General features: G+C 42.4%; 1 protein-coding gene across 1 annotated transcript in view; it reads left to right on the forward strand.

The window, feature by feature from the left end:
* The window catches only part of INO80 (INO80 complex ATPase subunit), a 167,790-nt gene that overhangs the window by 34,195 nt on the left and 110,477 nt on the right, over positions 1 to 23,118 (forward strand). The window contains 8 exon segments of the mRNA XM_040332513.1: positions 720 to 910; positions 2,683 to 2,849; positions 9,879 to 9,946; positions 11,220 to 11,372; positions 12,893 to 13,013; positions 14,653 to 14,864; positions 17,989 to 18,042; positions 19,487 to 19,690. Coding sequence (XP_040188447.1) covers positions 768 to 910; positions 2,683 to 2,849; positions 9,879 to 9,946; positions 11,220 to 11,372; positions 12,893 to 13,013; positions 14,653 to 14,864; positions 17,989 to 18,042; positions 19,487 to 19,690 — 1,122 coding nt within the window. The 5' untranslated portion in view covers positions 720 to 767.

Consider the following 23,118-nt stretch of genomic DNA (forward strand, 5'->3'; position numbering starts at 1 on the left):
GGGGTGGGGTCACCATGTGGCGCCGCTCCTTAGTTTATTTAGCGATGGAACTGTCAGACGGCGGAAGCCCTCAACAGGTGCGGCCTTCACCATCTGACAGCTCCACTGCCTCCCGTCATTAAATAAACTAAGGGGCGGGACCACTCAGTGATGTCACCTGGTGATCCGGCCCCTTTCTGATGTCATTGGCCCAGCATGCTCCGGTGTATGACGTCACCCCTTTAGTTATTTAGCGATGGTAGGTGGTGGAGCAGTCAATCTGCAAAAGCCTTCATTGGGTGCGGACCCTATTTTTATACTGCTATACACTGGTTGTTAAAGAAGCTGGTGGGCTGCTGGATGAGGAAAAACATGTGGGGGAACTGGTGCTTTGCAGGTGCGTCTAGGAGCTGTCAGCATTTATTTCTGCTAGTAAGTCGCTCCCATAAACGCTAAAAAAAAAAAAATTCTGCTCCTGGATGCCGACGCTTGAAAAAAAAGCTTCTAGCCTATAATAGTGTGCATGGACACATAGGATAACACGATTTGCTCCTCAAAAAAAATATGCTCAAGGAGTTGCTAGGTGCTTAAAAATAAGCTAGTATGCATGGAGCCTTAAATTTTTTTAAAGTTTGAAAAACATTTTAAAGTTTTATGTGGATTTCTTGTTTGCAACTGGAAAAAAAAAAAAAAAAAAATCTAAATTTGAATTTGTTAATGTAAGAATTTTTCTTCCACAGCCTTGAGCTCCTTGAGGCTCACATTCTGTATGAAGAGAGGTTGGGTCTATGGCAGCAGAGCTAGAAGCCACAGAGGATGGCTGTTCCACAGACCTTGCAAAGCCCCTCTACCTTCAGTACCTGGAGCGCTCCCTGCGACTGGACCAATTTCTTCGGCAAACATCTGCTATATTCAATAGAAACATCTCCAGGTATATACCTGCATGTGAACAAATGACATTTAACTTCCCTGAATATCTTCATTCAAACTGACAGCAACAATTTTCTATATAAACTGTTTAGAATTTATTTTGTGTGTGTTATTATTATCATTATATATATGTGTGTGTGTGTGTGTGTGTGTGTATATGTATGTATGTGTATATGTATGTATGTATATATATATATATATATATATATATATATATATATATATATATATATATATATACATATATATATATTATGTGTGTGTATATATATATATATATATATATATATATATATATATATATATATATATATATATATATATATATATATATATATATATATAGATATATATAAAATCTGGTTTAGGATAGAAAATTTACCTGCAATTAATACAAACTTGATTTGATATATTTGTGGATTTGATTATTCTTGGCTGTAAATAAGCACCTACAGTTGGCCATTCACAAAAGATATATAGCTGGATTCACGTAGATGAGCCTAACGTTAGGCAGGCGTAGCGTATCTCATATATGCTACGCCGCCGTAAGTTAGAGAGGCAAGTGCTGTATTCACAAAGCACTTACGTCCTAAGTTACGGCGGCGTAGCGTAAATGTGCCGGCCTAAGCGTGCCCAATTCAAATTGTGAAGAGGTGGGCATGTTTTATGCTAATGAATCGTGACCCGACGTGATTGACGTTGCACCGTCCGTGGACATATCCTAGTGTGCATGCTCCAAATTACGCCGCAAAGACTTATTGGTTTCGACGTGAACGTAAATTACGCCCAGCCCCATTCACGGACGACTTACGCAAACGACGTAAAAATTTGACGCGGTTCCGACGTCCATACTTAACATTGGCTGCGCCATCTTTTTGGTGGAATAACTTTAGGCCTGAAAACGCCTTACGTAAACGGCGTATCTTTACTGCGACAGGCAAGCGTACGTTCGTGAATAGGCGTATCTCGCTGATTTACGCATTCTTTGCGTAAATCAGCGTATACGCCCCTAGCAGCCGGCCTAAATAGACAGCTAAGATACGACGGCGCCCGCGGTCGTATCTTAGCTAGATTTAAGTGTATCTTAATTTGAGAATACACTTAAATTTACGACGGCGCAGATTCAGAGTTACGACGGCGTATCTACTGATACGCCGACGTAACTCTCTCTGAATCTGGCTAATAACCTACACAAGTTTACTAGTTTATCCATTAGCATGTATCAGAGCAAAAATGAAGCCCATCCTCTGTCCCAATGCTGACCTTACAACAGGAAAAAAATGAACATACTGCCAAGGTTTCCAGCCCAGCCACCCCATAAATAATAAGCTTTCACAATGCCAATCAGCCGATCACCTCTAACCTGGCCTCATACATTTTGTTGTCAAGAATTGTTGCAGTTAAAACTATTTCAATGGTTGTACTTTCACACAGAGCAGTGCAAACAAAGAAATATATTGCAACCAAATTACATTATTTAAAAGGCTTGTGTCATTGGGATTTCGCTTGCAATCCCATACAATCTATGGGAAGGGCAGGCAAGTTATTTGCAGATGGAATGCACTGTCAGTGAATTCTGAATGATCTTATAATCATCTCAAACTGATGCCGTCGACACAGACCCCAAATTACAAAAACAAATGTTAACAACCGTATTGAATTTTTGTGCATTGTTGGATATAATAATTGTAAAATAGGAATTATAGACAGACGGTGCTCATTTTTTATCATGTTTTGGATCTCTTTCACCTAACATGCCTACACCACATTCAGTGATGAGAGTGAGGATGGCTTGGATGAGACCCCCCTGCTTACAGAGTCTGAAGATCCTTCCATGCAGGTGAAGGAGGAGCCCATGTCGCCTCTGCTTGGAGAACTGTCAGGAGAAGGTAATCCAGGTCTACCTTCTGTACACTCGCTCAATGGAATCCTACAAACAGGTTTGTTTTAAACGTTAAAAACTCTAACTTCTTTATGCTTCCAGTTGTTTGAGAACCCTTTTCAAGCCTAGCAGTCTACAATTTAATTAGGCTACATAGTGCACTACATGCATAATGTCTTGTCATTCCATGTAAAAATGAATGCTGTGTCTATCCCTATTGGTATGCCTTGACTGTTAAAAGTTGCAGTCACAGTGAGGATTGTAACTAACACCCCAGGTAGATACCGTGTTTCCCCGAAAATAAGTCCGGGTCTTATATTAATTTTGGCAACAAATGACACAGTAGGGCTTATTTTCGGGGTAGGTCTTACCATGTACTGTGCTGTCTTTTCTCTCCCTCTCTCTCCCTGCCTGACAGGAATCCCCAGTGTAAATGGAGTTAAAATGTTTGTAAAATCCTATAATCCATTCTATTACAGTAGTATATAATGTATAATGTGTGTGTTTCTGTAATATAATTGTGCCAAATACCTTCATTCAGCACTTCTGTGATCCGCTCTCTTCCCCGCAATTATATTACAGAAACACTCACATTGTACATTATATACTACTGTAATAGTATGGATTATAGGATGTTACAAACATTTTAAACTAGGGCTTATTTCTTTATCGTACATCACGGGACACAGAGCCGCATAGCCATTACATGTGGGTTATAGAGTCTACCTTCAGGTGATGGACACTGGTGTAATCAATTAAACAGGAAGTTCCCTCCCTATATAACCCCTCTCCTACTGGGAGTACCTCAGTTTTTTCATCAGTGTCTAAGGTGTTGGTCACGAGTTAACATGTGCTCTTAGGAGCTCCACTGGAGGGATCCATGCTGGATGTAAAAAGCCTCCATAAATCCGGATCCGTCCAAGGTGCTTCATAGCCAAAGTGGACGGTACCCGGGCCTCGGTACGAAGAACGAGGTTTAGCCTATAATGCCTCTCTGCGGAGGGCTGGATCCTGGGTTCCAGAACTTTGTGCCTTCTAAGGACCAAATGTTTTTTCTGCTGCCAGGGTGCTATATAGGTCCAGGGGTGTGGTGTTCCTGCCATGGACCCCAGTCCCTGAAGGTCTAGGACTATACCCACGGTGAAGGGGGAAGATTGGGCCTCTTGCTTGGCAATACCCTGCAGCGTGGAAAGGTAAGAGAGGGACCTACGGGACTTGGTTCGACAGTAGGTCTTCTGTAGGGGACTATGGGTCTCGCCTATATTATGTTTCTATGCATGGGCAATGTAAACCACAATGTCTTCTGAGACGGGATGGCTCAGGGCACCCATATACCTCCCCTAGCCGGCATGTAGCCTGGGCCACTATGTCTGTTCAGACAGGATGGCTGTAGTACCCATATATCTCCCCTTGAAGGGGCTGGTACATAAAAAAAAAAAAAATGCCCTTAATCCTATGCAAAGGATTGTCTTCCATGAGTAGCTGCAAGTCTTATCTGTTTTTCCACTACTATGGGCAGTAAAAGACATGCCTGATGTTTTCGCTTACCATGCTTTCCAAAGACGGAAGCTTAAGTGTTAGCTGGTCTATTGTGCGTCCCACTTCCTCAGCTTCAGGCTCTACCATGTCGCACGTGCTCACCGGCTCAGTGCAGTCGCAGAGAGGGCTCTTCAAAAAGGCCCAGACATCAGAGCTCTGTAAAGCTAGGGGGACACAAACGTAAGCACCTTGTGTGAGTTGGATACAGATTCATCTAAGACGCCTACTCCGCATCTAGCTGTGCAGATTAGCAGGCATTGTTGCTGCCAGACTAGTTCAGCTGTTGATGCACCTGGGTTAAGCTCCTCTGCTTTTAGCTTAGGATTTTTGTCTCCCCATTGAATAAGGTCAGGGGTAGGAATATAAAAAGGAATCGCCACCTGAACCTGGTGGCCCCTTATTCTCCCCTGTAGAGACTTAAACAGCTCACAGATTGAGCCATCAGACCTGTCAGGCAATCAATGCAGCCTCCCCCAACATTGCAGCCACTGCTATGTTCGCAGCATCCTCACAAGAAGCAAAAAAAAAAAAAAAAAAGCAGGGTGTGTCCCTTTTCCTGCTTTAATCCTTAAACAAAGGGATTAGAAGAGCTGGGGATGAAGGTTCACTGTCAGAGGACAGGAGACAGGAGCTGCAGCCTAATGAGGAGAAGCTATCAAAAGCCCTACAGGTTCTGATTGCACCTGCAGTCTTTTCAGAGATTCATGCTGCATATAATTTCCCTCTGCCTACTCGGCCAAAGCCTCTATCTTCTCCTTAGAGTGTAAAGAGAGGTTTTCCTATAGGTGGCTAGTAAGACCTCCATATGGTCCTCAGCCTGGTGTCGGCTTCAGGCTAACCAAATGCACATCTGAGGGATGCACAGTTGCTGGTACACATTGCTAACATCTCTTAATTGAGGAAACGCACATCTACAGAGGATAACTTCCTCTTTACCGGTCCACATGTTGCATAAGATACATGCGTTTGGAATGCAGGTGGGATAAAAACAAGTAACAGAGCATGTTTTATTGTGGATCGCATAAGGATACATGTTTCTGTCTGTATGGTGTTGCATGTTTGTTAGAGTTGCATAGAAATGCTTGAGTGCATAAAGATGCTAGTTACCTGATCACTCAGGTCCTGGATTACCCAAGGATATTTGGTCACACAGAGAGACTTGTTTCCACAGAAAGGCCTAAAATCGCATAAAGACGTTTGTATGCATTAAAATGCTGGATCACACATTCACCCAAATCCTTGATTACCCAAGGATGTTTGGTCACACAGAAGAGGTTTGTTTCCACAGAAATGCCTAAAATCGCATGAAGTTGCTTGGATGCAAAAAAGATGCTGGATCACACATGGTTACCTGATCATCCACGTCCTGGATTACCCAAGGATATTTGGTCACACAGAGAGGCTTGTTTCCACAGAAGTGCCTAAGTTCACATAAAGATGCTTGTATGCATAAAAATGCTGGAATCACACATGATTACCTGATCACCCAAGTCCTTGATTCCCCAAGGATATTTGGTCACACAAAGAGGCTTGTTTCCACAGAAATGCCTAGAATCGCATAAAGAGGCTTGAAGGCATAAAAATGCTGGAATCACACATGATTACCTGATCACCCAAGCCCTTGATTCCCAAAGGATATTTGGTCACACAGAGGCTTGTTTCCACAGAAATGCCTAGAATCGCATAAAGAGGCTTGAAGGCATAAAAATGCTGAATCACACATGATTACCCGATCACCCAAGTCCTTGATTACTCAAGGATATTTTTGGTCGCACAGAGAGGCTTGTTTCTACAAGAATGCCTAAAGATTGCTTAAAGATGCTTGAATGCAAAAAGAAGCTGGATCAACCATGGTTGTCGGATCAACAGCATCCTGGATTACCCAAGGATACTTGATCACATAGAGAGGCTTGTTTCACAGAAATGCCTAAAGTCGCATTAAGATGCTTGAGTGCATAAGGATGCTGGATCGCACAGGGGTGCTTGGTCACACAAGGGTTCTTGTCCGCACAGTAGTGCTTAAAATGCATAAGATGTTGATCGCATGGAAGATGCTGAATTGCATAAGGATGCATGATTACTTTAAAGTTGCACATGGCGGCCTAATTAAGCAATACAGGATTCCTTGTGTTTGCATAGAAATACGTGTCTGCATGGGTTCATGTTGCACATTGTTGCATAACACGTTTATAGCGCATGCTTGCTTGCAAGATGCTTGTTCCAGAGCACACATGCTATATGCATGTTTTGCTTAAAACATATTTATATGAATTCATGCTTCCAGGAACACACGCTGCCATGTACACACACTTCCATTGAGGCATATGGCTTTAACACTTGCCACATACACATATGGGGAGCCAGTTGCATATGTGTTTATTTACTTGGGTCTGCAGAGGTTGTCTGCGTTTCGCAGGGGAACAGCACTATCTCCAGTTGGTGGTCTTGCCCTTTTGGGTTAGCCTCCGTGCCTGGGTTGTAAGGGTGCTAGGGCCGGCCTCTAGCAGGTCTGTAGGCCCAGGGTATAGCAGTAATGGCATACCGAAGCAAACTCCTGCTGATGGGTCAGTCAGTAGCATGGCTGGACCTAAGGGTGTCCAGCATGGTCAAGTATCTGGAACTCCTGGGTTGGGATTCCAGTCTAAAGATACATTCTTTCATTTGACAAGAAGCTGGGTATGTTTGGCACAGTCCAAAAAGGAGATTTTTTTTTTGGCCTCAGACAAGAGCATCGCTATAAGAAAACTGGTCTATGTGGTCACGGCAAGGAACAGTTCCTTACTTTTGGCCTTTTGATTAAGGCACTAGGGAAGATGCTGGCTTCATTCAAGACAATTCCCTATACTAACTTTTATTCAGGGCTGTTATAAACAGTATTTTGTCGGCCTAGAAAGAGTGGATCTTGACCTAGCTTTTTCCAAAGAACCCAGTCCCAGAGATATGCTGGAATTCCTCTTGGTGATTCTTAACTAAAAGGGTTTGCCAGGTCAGGAAGAGACCATGGCCCAGGGGAAGTAGTCAAGCTCCAAGGGAGCCTTATCTGTCAGCTAGAGCTACCAATGGAGCATCTGGCTTAGGGGCCTGAACGTTCAGGTGGCAGGTTGGTTCTGTCAGAGTACAATCAGACTATGCCATACTAGTGATTTACTTAATTTACCAAGGAGGAGCTTGTGCCTTGCCTATAGACATTCGTCATTTCATGAAATGCAGAATTGTCAGGCGATTCGCTGGAGCCGTCAACAAGTGTCTCTGGGAGAATGACCTCTACACCCTGACTGTTTTCCTGACCAAATGTCACAGAAATAGTACCATGTACATAAGATGTATTGGCGTCCAGGCTCAACAAGAAATTGAACAGCTTGGGGTCAAGGATAAAGGGTCCACCCGCATGCGGGGCAGATGTGTTTGTAATCCAGGGGGACCAGTTGTCACTGGTTGTGTCTCTCCCCCCAGTGCCGCGACTTTTGTTGCTTCTATGCAACATTAGAGGAGAACGGAAGCTGGCCTTATTACTCCGGCATAACCCTGACGACCTCTCGGTGCAGGAACAGTAAGGGTGGTAGTAGAGGACCCACGGTCCCTTACATCTTGTCCAGGCCTACTTTGCAGGGGGTATTACATCCTGCCTTGCAACAGGTGAATTAATGGTCTGGCTATTATAGCCCACATTCTCGAGGATCGGGGCTTTCAGAATCAGCGGCAATTCCCTTGATTCATACAAGAGAGCTGGCCTCCAGGACCAGATATCCTACAGTCTGGAAGGCTCATGTTCCTGGTGTGAAACCAGATGGTGGCATCCGTGGAAGTCTGTCAGGTAAAATTCCTGCCTTCCTACATTTGGAAAGGTGACGGAGCTAGCCTTAAGTTATAGCAAGGATCCGATCTCGGCCTTGCTTCCAAAGGTCGATTACTTCACACTCTTTGGTCCGGGCTGTTATACAAGGGGTGACGTGCATAAGTCCACCAGTTGGGTCGCCCTTGTGCTCGGAGGATTGGCTCTAGTTTTGTCGGCTTACAGGGTCAGCTCCTTGGGCCGATGCACCATATTTCCCTTCATCCTTTAACAAGGGAATTGGTGTTCTTGGTTGTGGTAGCCTCCAAGAGAGTTTCAGTATTGGCAACTTTCTTGGTATAGAGCCATACTCAATTATTCTTACAAGTAGAGTGATATTCATCCTCACCCAACCTTATTTACTAGAAGGATCTAGTATTCATTTGAATCTAGATATTCTTACCTTCCCTTTTTTCAAAACCTTGTTTCACGGAAGGAAAAGTTATTGCTTTTCTCTCAATTGAGATGAGAGCAGGTAAATACCTATCTGAAGGTTTCAGATATAGAAAGCTGACGTTTTTATTGGGCTGCCAGAAGACCCTAGATGGGCAGGCAGTGTTCAGGTCAGCTATTAAAATGGTTACACTCTCTCTCTCGTTGGAGTAAGAAGGGTCTAGGCCTATCTGAAGCGGCTGCTCGGATACGGAAAACTGATGTTGTTGCGCTACCAGGAGGCCCCAGGAAAGGGCAGGCAGCGTCTAAAATCAACTGTTTTTAAGGTTGATTCATCAGGTTATTATTCAGGCTTGTGGTTTAGTGTAGGATTCCCCCTGTTTTTTTGTGGGGGTGCTCGCTACCAGGATGGTAAGCGCTTTATGCTAAATGCATTTGCAAGCCTTTATGACGCAGATTTTCAAGGCCGCAACTTGGTCATCTGTGCTTACGTTCACTAATTCCTATCAGGTGAACATAAGACGGCAAGAGGATGCAGCTTTTTGGCGCAGTATGCTGCAGGCAGCATTATAGGTCCTCACGTCTGATGGCGGTCTGCTTTGTTGGTGTCTCCCTCCCCTCAGTAAGCATTGCTTTGGGACATCCCACATGTAATGGCTATGCGGCTCTGTGTCCCGTGATGTACGATAAAGAAAATAGGATTTTTATAACCGCTTACCTGTAAAATCCTTTTCTTGGAGTACATCACGGGACACAGAGCTCCCACCCCTCTTGTTTGGGGATATTGGGACACTTATTGCTTTGCTACAAAAACTGAGGTACTCCCAGTAGGAGAGGGGTTATATAGGGAGGGAACTTCCTGTTTAATTGATTACACCAGTGTCCATCACCTGAAGGTAGACTCTATAACCCACATGTAATGGCTATGCAGCTCTGTGTCCCGTGATGTACTCCAAGAAAAGGATTTTACAGGTAAGCTGTTATAAAAATCCTATTTTTCCGGGTAGGGCTTATATTGCAGCCCTCCTGGAAAATAACGCTAGGTCTTATTTTCGGGGTAGGTCTTATTTTCGGGGAAACACGGTAGTATTTATAATCGTGTTTTGCTGTGGTTCGATTTTTATACAAATGTTTTGTCTCCTTATTCCGAAGTGAAGATACAATGATGCATATTGTTCAGACATTTTTAAAAGCAGAACATTTTGAAAAAATAAATAAAAAATACATTCATAAAAGGTCAATTGTTGCAGAATAGACTATATATTGTATCATTATCATTATTGGTTATACTTTTCAGGAGATAATTATGTTTTCTCTCTTTAGAGCCAAAATTTGAGCGAGGAAGTTTGTATAACTTTTCAAAGTTAAAGAAAAGTCGAAAGTGGTTAAAGGTAAGTAATGACGCGACTCCGCTTCATCATATTAGATCTCTCTACTATGGAAGATACCCTTACCCAGCTAGCATACCCTATCTGTAGGTTAATATTCCTAGGCACAGGTAACCAAGAAAAGCAAATGTAAAGCATAAATGACTTTGGGTAAAATGATACATTCCCCATTTTGACAGCTGGGGGATTGTCAAGGTGCGTGTTCCCAGCTAAGATACCATGCTGTCTGAAAGCTCTGGTTTCTATTAATGACTGGGAAACAAGCTACATGGTTCCTAAACATGTAATTACATAGCATCTATGAAAATAAGCTATGCAGTGTCTTTATGCATAAATGACTTTGGGTAAAATGATACATGCCACAAGAGAAATGCTAATTTTCTGCTTTTCATGCAGGTTCTTCTGGCATGCAAAAATAAAGTTAAAGGGCCAGATTCACAAAGAGATACGACGGTGTATCTACAGATACACCATCGTATCTCTGACGTAAACTGGTCCTATCTATGCGCCTGATTCATAGAATCAGTTACGCATAGATAGGGCTAGATCCGACAGTGTTACAATGTGTTACACTGTCGGATCTTTTTTTCAATTTAAAAATGGCGCCGGGGGCGTTCCCGCTGATTTACGATAAATAATATGTAAATCAGTGAGATACGCAAATTCACGAACGTACGCGGACCCGTCGCAGTGTTCTTACGTCGTTTCCGTAGTGGTTTTCCGTCGTATACTTACCCCTTCTTTTATCAGGCGCAGCCAATGTTAAGTATAGCCGGCGTTCCCGCGTCAAATTAGAATTTTCCTACGTTGTTTGCGTACGCCGATTCACGAACACGCGCGTCGCAAGTCCCGCTCACGTCGCAACCACTGACGTCCTAGTGACGTCAGTGGGAGCAATGCACGCCGGGAAATTCCCCGGACGACGCATGCACATTTAAATCGGCGCGGGAACGCGCCTGATTTAAATATGACACTCCCCTAGCCGCGGAATTTGAATTCCGCTGGGGGATTTAGGATCCGCCGTCGCAAGTTTGGAGGCAAGTGGTTTGTGAATTAGCCACTTGCCTCCTAAACTTGCGGGAGCGGATCTTAATTCACGTAGATCGAGCGGATCTATAGATCCGCTGAGCTACGTGACTCTGGCCCATAAAGTTTTTTTTACTGTATGTGTGTTTTTTGTGATTGATTGCAAAAGAAGTTTCTTGACTACAGTAAAAAATTTATATTTTAAAATTTTCTGTGACTTTGATTTTTTTTTTGATTTGTGTCTTTTTAGAGCATTCTGCTAAGTGATGATACCAGTGATTCTGATTCAGTGAGCGATGAAGAAGAGGATGGCTACACTCTTTCTAAAGAGGAGCTTTATAACATGCTGCGGATCCACAAATACAAAAAACTTCACCAGAACAAATATCATAAAGACAAAGAGGTACTTCCAAGAGCTCCGTTCTTTCTACTTAAAATAGAACTATAGGCAAAACATTTTTTTTCATTTTGGATAGCGTAAGAGAGGGGTATATTTTTTACCATTTGTGCCCCATTAGAGAGATTTACCTTCACTTCCTGTCCTAGCCTAGCCAGGAAGTGATAGGAAATCCCCGGGTGACCACAAGGTCTCCAGAACTATTGTCCCCATTAACCACTTAAGGACCGCCTCCTGCACATTTACGTCGGCAGAATGGCACGGCTGGGCACATGCACGTACTGGTACGTGCTGTGCTATTGTCCAGCCGTGGGGCGCGCGCCCGCGACCCTGTCCGAAGCTCCGGGACCCATGGACCCGATCGCTGCTGGAGTCCCGCGATCGGTCCCCGGAGCTGAAGAACGGGGAGAGCCGTGTGTGGCTTCCCCGTTCTTCACTGTGGCGGCGTCATCGATCGTGTGATGCCTTTTATAGGGGGACACAATCGATGACGTCACACCTACAGCCACACCCCCCTACAGTTGTAAACACACATGAGGTCACACAACCCCATCAGCGCCCCCTGTGGTTAACTCCCAAACTGCAACTGTCATTTTCACAGTAAACAATGCATTTTAAATGCATTTTTTGCTGTGAAAATCACAATGGTCCCAAAAATGTGTCAAAATTGTCCGAAGTGTCCGCCATAATGTCGCAGTCACGAAAAGATTGCTGATCACCGCCATAAGTAGTAAAGAAAAAAAAAATGCATTAAAACTATCCCCTATTTTGTAAACGCTATAAATTTTGCGCAAACCAACCGATAAACGCTTATTGCGATTTTTTTTTTTACCAAAAATAGGTAGAAGAATACGTATCGGCCTAAACTGAGGAAAAAATAAAGTTTTTTTTTTTATATATTTTTGGGGGATATTTATTATAGCAAAAAGTAAAAAATATTGAATTTTTTTCAAAATTGTCGCTCTATTTTTGTTTATAGCGCAAAAAATCAAAACCGCAGAGGTGATCAAATACCACCAAAAGATAGCTCTATTTGTGGGTTAAAAAAGGACGCCGATTTTGTTAGGGAGCCACGTCGCACGACCGCGCAACTGTCTGTTAAAGCGACGCAGTGCCGAATCGCAAAACCTGGCCGGGTCCTTTAGCTGCATTTTGGTCCGGGTCTTAAGTGGTTAAAAGATTTCCCCTCCCATTTCTTTCTTTTACTTTCACTTTCAATGCTAATGGTAAACAGGATAAATAGAGAGGATGAATCTCCCTAATGGGGACACAGACAGCAATAAAAACCTGGGGTTCTAATTGTTCTCCACTACATCCAAAACTATAGAAAAAGTTTTGCCCTTAGTTATACTTTATTGATTTTAGTAAAATTGTGCAAGTTTATGGATGTCTTATCTCCAGCTCTTTTTGTGTTTTGTTAGAACGTCCTGTCCTGATTTATTTGTTAGTTGTTTTCTTCAGAAATGTGTCCTTTCATAATGCTACCCGTGTCTGTCATTTTATATTATTCTTATTTTGTGGTCCAGCTGCAGGGGTATCAGTATTACAGTGCAGGTCTCCTGTCCACCCATGATCCTTTCTATGAACAGCAGCGTCATCTCATAGGCCCAAGAAAGAAAAAAATCAAAGATGAAAAAAAATTTAAGGGTGAGTGTATGAAATCAGATATTCATGAAATGTCATACTATATCAGTTTGTTTAAACAAATGGTTGTTGCTTTAGGTAAATCTTTATTGTCAGGAAGCACCACCAATGTAACAATGGACTATTTTGTTAAGAAAAACTTTACCACTTGGTAGAAAATGTACACAATTGTTCCATAATTGTTTAGTCCCATGGTCTGCTTTTAGATATTCACACACCATTAGGGCTCATATACAGTATATGGGGCTGTATAAAATAAAGTCTGCGTTTATTTCCGCATCTTGAAGGCACAGGCGCTGTGTACAGCTGCATGAATGGCTGTATGTGGATATACAGTTTGCCTTCAGGGTTTTACATCTTTATACTGTATGTGCAAGAGACTTTAAAGGATAAGATCACCTTTGGAAATATGTTGTTTCACCCGTTTTTAGGGTGGAACATGTAATATGTTCTCACTCCTGCAGCCTCTTGCTGATCCCTCCCCCCTCATTGTGACAGCGGCTGGGAATCCTCTCCCTGCACCCGCTGTCTCCATTTGAAAAGAACGTGGCCATGTGGGGCTCTGCTTACACAGCGTCGTCATTCATTCACAGAGATTTGTGAATGAATGAACTACAAGTACCAATAGCCTCTACAGCTGACAGAATGTAGTTCTCAATGAACTGCCAAGGAGCTAGTGAGCATTCTAGGTAGTTCATTGAATCTTCCCGTTATTGTGTAAATGGCTGTCCATATGTGGTACAAGCAGACGGATATACTGACAGTCTGTAGGAGCCTGAGATTGCACCGGTACAATGCTTTACAGGCTGCTAGAAAATAAATTTACCTGCAGAAAAATGTAATATATTTTTTTTTTTTTTTTAGAAAGGTGAACTTATTTTTTTAATCACTTTTTTACATCTATTCTATAGCAGTGTAGAACTGGTATGTGCTATAAATTGAAGTGAGATAATACAGATTATACCTTCTGTAAAATTAGATACCTAATCTGTCCATTTATATGACTTGGTAATCAAGTTCGATGTATAGGCTCAAATGCACACCCGAAGAGCAGTTACTTTTGTATTCTAATGAATGCATTTTGAATTACTTTTAAAAACAGATTTTAAGCCCTTTTTTTCCCCCTATTTTCCTTTAAGTGGTTGCATACCACAGACATAAAATATGATAGAAGCATATCTTTTAAAAGTGGGTGCTTGTCTCAGTACAAAGCACTAAGTGTCATTTTTGTCTGCTGCTTCATTCCTCTGATATCTGTATGAGTCATGTCTGACAAGTTTCCTGAAACGAAGCGTTAAAAGGTGACAGGGCACAGAACTCCAGCCTGTGATGACAGCCACAACTATGTTTCTGTGTGAAAGAGGTGTTTGTCTTTCATCCAATCTTCTCACTGAGTGTAACTTCAACTCCCTGTACTCTGCTTTCTGGAAGCTCAGCCAATCTGTACTAATTCTGAGCTTTGATTGGATGTAATGGAGAGAGAGAGAGGGCTGCATATAACCATGTACAACTTATGTAGGGGGATTTGTTTCATCTCTGTGTATGATCTGAGGGCAATGATTTCACTGGGTATATGGAGGGTTTACAGCCACTTTAACCACATTCTTCAAAAATGATCACTCTTCCCCTTTGCTTCCTAAAGCTAAGCTTAAAAAAGTGAAGAAAAGAAGACGGCGAGATGAAGACCTTTCTGAAGATGAGTCTCCTCATAGGCACCACCGTACTAAAGTGTTTGCAAAGTTCTCCCATGATGCTCCAACTCCTATAGTGAAGAAGAAGCACATGACACTAGAACAACTTAATGCTCGTCGCAGAAAAGTCTGGCTCACTATCGTAAAGAAAGAATTGCCAAAGGTAGATGGGGGGGGACCTTGAATTCAGACTCGGGTAGGCAATTTTTTTTGTGCATTATGACCTGATAGCATGGGAATGTTGTGAGCTGATCTCCAGGCAGATATAAAGGACACAGTTTAATAGGGCTCTTTATTCATTAATATATCCATAAATGTAAGCAGTCTAATTGCATTCATTTGAGTTGGTATGAGCCTTTTAAAATCCCTGTACAACAGAGCTCAGACTGGGAAGTCTGTTGATTATGCTGCAGTGCATATGTGCTAGCAAGAAACATCCTAATAGGAGAAGAGAGAAGCGTGACAGGTAAAATAGCTCCTTTATACAGTATGTATTTCATCTATAAAGTCAGCTGTTTGCCTGAGCTGCTACTTTTAATACTGTGGCCTAAATCTACAACGTTGCCTGTAAATCTAAGTTTTTTTACTATGTTTTCTATAAATGGCCATACTTCCAGCTTGGCGTTCTTGTTCCAAGCAGGTTGCATGCCATTCTTTTTAGGGAAACACGGAGCAAACCATTATTTGAACAATGCTCTTATAGAAAACCACAAGCCATAGTGGAAAAGAGAAGTTCTGTCTTTTTTTTATTTTGCACAGTACACCCTAGCTACAGTTGCTTTGTGGATTTGTGAATATACAGTATTTGGGCATTACAATGGCCTATTCGTACCCATTGGACCCCAAGTCTAACCTGTACACTGTCCAATGCAAGATTAGCTCCTGCCCCGATCGTTTTGTTTTCAGGTGGATATTGAGGGCCACTTTGTTGCCGGGGCCTAGAACCTAAGTATCTTCACATGGATCAATTTAAAGATTAACACATATTCCTGGTCTGTCTGCATTTCATAACCATTGATATATAAAGTGATATTAAAGGCTTTTTTTTTTTTTAAATAACAAACATGTCTTACTCACCTGCTCTGTGCAGTGGTTTTGCACAGAGCACCCCCGATCCTCCTGTTCTCTAGTCCCTTGTGTCCCTCGCCAGTGCTCTTGGCAGCTTGCAATGGGGGCACCCAAGCAGGCTCATTCCTGGATCTATTCACACCCAGAGCTGTGGCTCCACCTCCTCTCTCTCCTCATTGGCTCCTGCTGCTGTCTCAGCCAATGAGAAGGGAGAGTACCCGGAGAGCCAAGGTTCTCGTTCACATTCCTGGATCGAGATATTGGGGGGGGGGGGGGGGGGGGGGCGACTGCTGCACAGAGAAGTTTTTTTACCTTCATGCATTCTAAAAACTTAGAGCAAAACTCTGAATATTTAGCCCACCACCCCCTGATGCTCTCCTAGATATTTTTTACTTAAAAAAAGCAAACGACTATGCAAAGAATAAATTCTAAAGTCTTTATTTTCCACGCTCTATGCCCTTACATAAGGTTTGATCTCACAGGAGATGATTTTAACCACTTCTTGACCGCCGCATGTATATGTACGTCCACAGAATGGCACGTACAGGCAAATGGGCGTACATGTACGTCCTTGCCTTCTAGCGGGTGGGGGGTCCGATCGGGGAGCGATCCGGGACGACGGCGCGGCTATTTGTTTATAGCCGCTCTGTCGCGATCGCTCCCCAGAGCTGAAGAACGGGGAGAGCCGTATGTAAACACGGCTTCCCCGTGCTTCACTGTGGCAGCGTATCGATCGAGTGATCCCTAAGGGAGACTCGATCGATGACGTCATTCCTACAGCCACACCCCCCTACACTAGTAAACACACACTAAGTGTACCCTAACTCCTACAGCGCCCCCTGTGGTTAACTCCCAAACTGCAACTGTCATTTTCACAATAAACAATGCAATTTAAATGCATTTTTTGCTGTGAAAATTACAATGGTCCCAAAAATGTGTCAAAATTGTCCGAAGTGTCCGACATAATGTCGCAGTCACGAAAAAAATCGCTGATCGCCGCCATTAGTAGTAAAAAAAAAAAAATTAATAAAAATGCAATAAATTTTGCGCAAACCAATCGATAAACGCTTATTGCGATTTTTTTTTACTAAAAATAGGTCGAAAAATACGTATCGGCCTAAACTGAGGGAACATTTTTTTTTTAGATATGTTTTTGGGTGATATTTATTATAACAAAAAGTAAAAAATATTGAATTTTTTTCAAAATTGTCGCTCTATTTTTGTTTATAGCGCAAAAAATAAAAACCGCAGAGGTGATCAAATACCACCAAATGAAAGCTCTATTTGTGGGGAAAAAAGGACGCCAATTTTTTTTGGGAGCCACTTAGCAAGGACCGCGCAATTGTCTGTTAAAGCGACGCAGTGCTGAATCGCAAAACCTGGCCTGGGCATTTAGCTGCCTAAAGGTCCGGGGCTTAAGTGGTTAACAACTGTGTTGACAGAATACTTAAAGCTGTAAGAGATGGGCTGAGCCCCAATAAACAGTCAACTCTTTCAATCCAGGCACACTATAATTTGTGGCACTTTTGCAGGCAGCCCCAATCAGTTTATTTCTGTTTTTCAATCAAGACGACGCAGCACATCTCTCAAAGCCAGTGTAATATTACATGTGGAGAATTGGAGGGCGTCTAGCACTTTTGTTTTCTTACTTTGCAAAGTTCCTTGCCCACAGCATCAGCGGGATACAGGTCCATAATAGATATGTCCAGGTAACCGAAAATTAGAGGGTTGCACTTCAAGGAAGGATCAAATGCCATATCTAGCAGGGAGAAAATGTGACCGTATCGGTGCACTTTTGGGTATCTCTATAGAAGAAGAAGAAGATCTGCACCATCCCTCCCACATTTACCTCAGTTAGACTCTCTACACAGTCTGATATTAAATAGAAACAGATGCATGTAATATGCAGGATAAACAATTAAGACGGCCTGCCTGTCAGAAAACCACTTTTTTTTTTTTAATACAGGAAGGGGTTTGGTGGGATAGAAAAAAAATATGAAAATGGTGTTCCACTTTTTTTTTAATACAATACAATTTTTAATTTATCAATTTCAAAGCTGTAAAATATCTAATTGTACTACAATATTAAAATGTTGAAAAGATGTGTAAGCAATTGTAAAATAAAGAGGAATGCGACAATCGGTATTTATGTTTTGCACTTTTGGGGTTCTGTTGTTGTATCATAAACCTTTATAATAATTATTTAACATTTTTTTCAGGCCTACAAGCAAAAGGTTTCAGCCCGCAATTTACTGTTAACAAACAGCAAAAAGGTAAACCTTCCGTACACTATCATTTTATGGAGAAAGTTCTAATTTTCTTGTATTGTTGTATTTATTATAATACTATTATTTATTTGGATTCCAAATGTAATACTGATGCATACCTATAATCAGGGGTCAAGTCCTAGGGAAAAAGTGTGGGAACTCCCACCCAAGATCCACTCCCCCACCAAAAAAAAAAAAAAATGATACCCTTGTATGCATAATTACTAAACTGCATGTTTTGTTTTTCTCGATCCACTGTACCTTAGTAATCCTTTTTGTTACTGGCTGCTTCCTGTATATGGATTTATCAGGTAGTGTGCGGGTATTCCGTCACTTCCCCGATGCCGCAATGTCTCCTGGGAGCTTTTGTCATTTTTCCCAGGAGACATTGCGGAGGTCTGCCGCGAGTTATCACAGGAACTTTAAGCAAGTTCTTTCTAAATCCTGTGTTAACTCGCGGCAGACCTCCGCAATGTCTCCTGGGAACAATGACAAAAGCTTCCAGGAGACATTGCGGCATCGAGGAAGTGACGGAATACCTGCACACTACCCGATGAATCCATATACAGGAAGCGGCCAGTAACATAAAGGATTACTAAGGTTCACCTGCCCCTGACAGTGACTCAAGCTGGGCATCGCCGCTTAGTGAAGGATTGGCTCGGGCGGCTCGGCTGCTCTAGTCCTGCAAAGGGAACTGTGTTCCTGATGTGAAAAAAGTGCAGGAACTCCGTTCCCACGCGTTCCCGCAGGACTTGAGCCCTGCCTATAATGTACAAGATGCTCGCTTCATTGAAATCAGGATAGGAGGGGTTGATTTGGTGAATTTTTTTAAATTATCTTATTTGTTATTTCTATTGCGCATTAAGTACAGTAAAACCTTGGTTTGAGAGTAACTTGGTTTGAGAGTGTTTTGCAAGACAAGCAAAATGTTTTTAATAAATCGTGACTTGATATACAAGCGATGTCTTGATATACAAGTAGCGTCATGTCACAACTGAGTATAAAAGAAGAGAGGCGCCTCTAAGTGTAGCAATATGGTTACATTTAATGAAGGTACAACATATTGCTACACTTAGAGGCGCCTCTCTTCTCTTTTGTACTCTGTAGCTCCTGCTGGATTTTGCTTCTAATCCCCTTGGGGACACTTCCATTTGTGGAAGGACATTTTATGGTTACACAACCAATCACATTGCTATAATCTTTTTTATATGGACTATAAACTGAAGGACATATGAATAAATGGTTGTGGAAGGAATCATTTGAGTTTCCATTATTTCTTATGGGGAAATTTGCTTTGATATACAAGTGCTTTGGATTACAAGCATGCTTCCGGAACGAATTATGCTCGCAATCCAAGGTTTTACTGTACATGAGTTTCTGACTAAATATAATCTTTTTTTCTATTAGTTGGCTCATAGAGTATATATAAATATACCTTTTTCCCTGTTAGCTGGCTCATCAATGCATGCGGGAAGTTCGCAGAGCTGCTATTCAGGCACAGAAGAATTGCAAGGAAACGCTTCCTAGAGCACGCAGGTTAATGAAGGAAGTGTCGCTGTACTGGAAAAAATATGACAAGGTGGAGAAAGAGCATCGTAAACGGGCAGAAAAAGAAGCCCTTGAACAGCGCAAATTGGATGAGGAAATGAGAGAGGTAAAGGAATTAATCGTTTATTTTGTTTACTGCCGAAATATACTGTGCATGGAGCTGCTGGATACAACATCCAGCGAATGTATCCCTACCAAGATTAGTCTGTCCAGTGGCCACCAGCCTCTATAGTCCAGTTTGCCATACCACAGCTAAAACTGTGGGTAGCCATTAGGATTTCTTTCTTGTTCATTCTGGGATACCGGCACAAGAAAAAAAAAATTATATTGTGAGCCAGCCAAGGAACCTCCTTTCCACTACAAGCATGTCTCCGTTTTTTTTTTTTTTTTTTGTGTGCTTGGAGGACTAACCTAATATTTTACTAGTAAGTTTTATGTCTTTGACTTTTCTTCAATCAAGATATTTGTCTGCACCTCTGCTTGCGGTTTCCCCCCAAGTCAACAACTATCTGGTTTGGTCATCCCCAGCATGGCCTTTGGTGTAGTACTGCATCCAGACCCTCTTGGCTAGATGTTGCAGGAATAGCCTTGAAGTGACATTCAGGCACTGGCTTTCACACGGGACACTTTCCAGACTCTGTTATGGTAAAAGTTATCTGCGTATCATTATCTACAGTCACTGGCATTGCCTCAGCGCTTTCCCTGTCTCTCAGGGCTCAGTGAGTAGGCAGTCTAGCCGAGCACCAGGAGCTACCTCATTTTCACTAGTCACTGAACGCCATTGTTCCCCTTTCCTTTTGGTCATCTCCAGCCATCTGACACTTGCCTCTTAGTTTGAGCTATGAGGTGTTGGAGGGATACAGTCCTGCTGTATTGGGTGCTCCCAGATCTCTTTCTACTAATAACTCTTTTCACTCTGGGGCTGCTTGCGGCACACCTACTAATACTGCTAATGTCTGCACCCAGGAGAAATTCTGTCCTCTGCTGTTAGTCTCTCCCATCCTCATTGGGTGTGGCTGGGTCATCTGCCATCTCTGCTAAGGTTTTTTCAATGGTTAAGCAAGACTTATTCATCCACATTACCCAGTTGTTTGATGACGCTGATCTGGGTGATGCAAGTGCTCTCCCACACCCTCTCCAGCATATTCTTTGCCTGATTTACCCATAGCCATAGTAGCTTGTGAGAAATAGTCCACAGAGACTGTCTGATTCCGAGCTGACTCTTCAGGAGTCGTAGTCTACTTTTACTCCTAGATTTTTTAGATTTTTTTATAAATTCTTTAGTTAATGAAATCAACCATGCAATATAACAATGAAGGTCATAGAATCATTTAAGGTGTCATATTCTGTAAATACAGAGCATGGAGTAGAAAGACATTATAGTGATATGTTCGTGGAACCATAGCATTGCAAATTCTGAAGTTTTTCTGATTTTTAAGAGCATGAGACACAGGCTAAGGGAGTAAATAAGAGATTATATGTTTCACATTTGAGGCTGGGTTCACACTTGTCCGACAAACGGTCCTACATTGGGAGCCTCATGTAGCATGACGTGTGAAAAATGTTTCCCTATGAGAGCCGTCTTAACTGGTCCTACACAAGTCGGTCCGACTTTAAAAATGCTCCCTGTACTACTTTTGGTCCTACATTGATCCTACTTCAGCCCATTGAATATCATTGAAGTCGGACCAAAGTAGTATCCTGTTCATGAAAGTAGGATAAATGTAGGACCAATGTAGCAGAGCAAAGTAGGATCAAAGTAGTGTAGTAGTGTGAACCCAGCCTCAGGGAGTGTGCTGGGTGCTGGCAGCTTTAATTAATTAATTAATTATTTTTTGGTTTGACAGGTAGTTCCTCAAAAGAGTAAAGCTGGCCATACGTTATACAATTGTCTTCAATTGGTTCAATTTCCTTTAGATTTACCTTCAACTATGTGGTACAAGAGCCTGCCTGATTGAAAGTAATTAGGTTTGAGCTCATATTATATGGTTTTGGTAAATCTAAAGAAAATTGTATAATGTATGGCCAGCCTAATACAAAAATGTATTGGAATAAACAAGAGGGATAGGGAAAAAAAAATAGGTTGGGGGGGGGGGAGAAGTTGGGGAAGGGGGATTTAGAACCCAACAGGACTTTTTATACAAGTAAGGGGTCCAGATCTTCTGTAGCATCTGGTAACGCCTGATATCTACTTGCTAATATAAGAAAGGAGTAAAATTCTTTATTTTTGTGCCTATGAAAAACGTTAAGGTCGCTCTCTAATTGTTGCTAGAAAGAGAGTTCCTGTGGGGTCCCAAGCACTGTTAAGGAGGGGGGCAGATATTGTATTTAAATTCTATTAGCTAGATTCAGAGAGAATGGCTTAACTGTGAGCCGGCGTAGCGTATCGCATATACGCTACGCCGCCGTAATTTAGAGAGGTAAGAGCTGTATTCACAAAGCACTTGCCTCCTAAGTTACGGCGGCGTAGCGTAAATGGGCCGGCCTAAGCGCGCCTAATTCAAATAAGGAACACGGGGGCGTGTTTTATGTAAATGATTCGTGATCTGACATGATTGACGTTTTTCCGAACGGCGCATGCGCCGTCCGTGGACATATCCCAGTGTGCATTGCTCCAAAGTACGCCGTTTCGACGTGAACGTAAATTTCGTCCAGCCCTATTCGCGGACGACTTGCGCAAACGACGTAAAAAGATAGGCTTGTTCCGACGTCCATACCTTGCATGGGCTGCGCCACCTAGGGAGCAGCTTTATCTTTACGCCGGCGTATCTCTTACGTAAACGGCGTAACTAATTGCGACGGGCGCACGTACGTTTCTGAATCGGCATATCTAGTCATTTGCATATTCTACGCCGAACTCAACGGAAGCGCCACCTAGCGGCCAGCGTAAATATGCACCCTGAGATACGACGGTGTAGGAGACTTACACCGCTCGTATCTTAGCCTAATTTAAGCGTATCTGGTTTCCAGAATACGCTTAAATTTACGACGGCGTAGATTCAGAGTTACGACGGCGTATCTACTGATATCCAGCTATATGTATGTCTTTACAGTGGTCCGTTGTGCTTCCATTGTGGTGTTAAAAATTCAGCTTGGTGCATTTTTGTTCAGTTAAAACGCACAAAAAAATGCACCTCTCAGTTCAAATGCATGGAAAACGCAGCAAGAACGCATCATTAACGCACTCGTGTTAGGTTTTTAATGCATTTTTTGAGTCCCTTCACCTATGAAAAACTCACCATAAGCACAGTGATCATGGTAAAATCGGCCCAAAATGTATGCAAGTTCGCAGTAAAAACGCGGTGCGTTTTTGGTTCATTCTGCAGATAACACAATTTTCCGCCAAAATGTTTCAGCGGTCGAAATTTTGTTGCAACTCTAGTTCCTAGTTTACCCATGTTTCTTTGTCTCGATTGCACCAGTCTATCACTCGGACTAAGTTGGCAGCTTCTTGATATTTTATCGTGTCCAGAAAGCTGATCCTGCCTTTTGCTTTTAGCAGGGATAGTATTGATCTACGCACCCTCGCAGGTT

Source organism: Rana temporaria, chromosome 13 (assembly GCF_905171775.1).
Source record: "Rana temporaria chromosome 13, aRanTem1.1, whole genome shotgun sequence".
Classification (NCBI taxonomy): domain Eukaryota; kingdom Metazoa; phylum Chordata; class Amphibia; order Anura; family Ranidae; genus Rana; species Rana temporaria.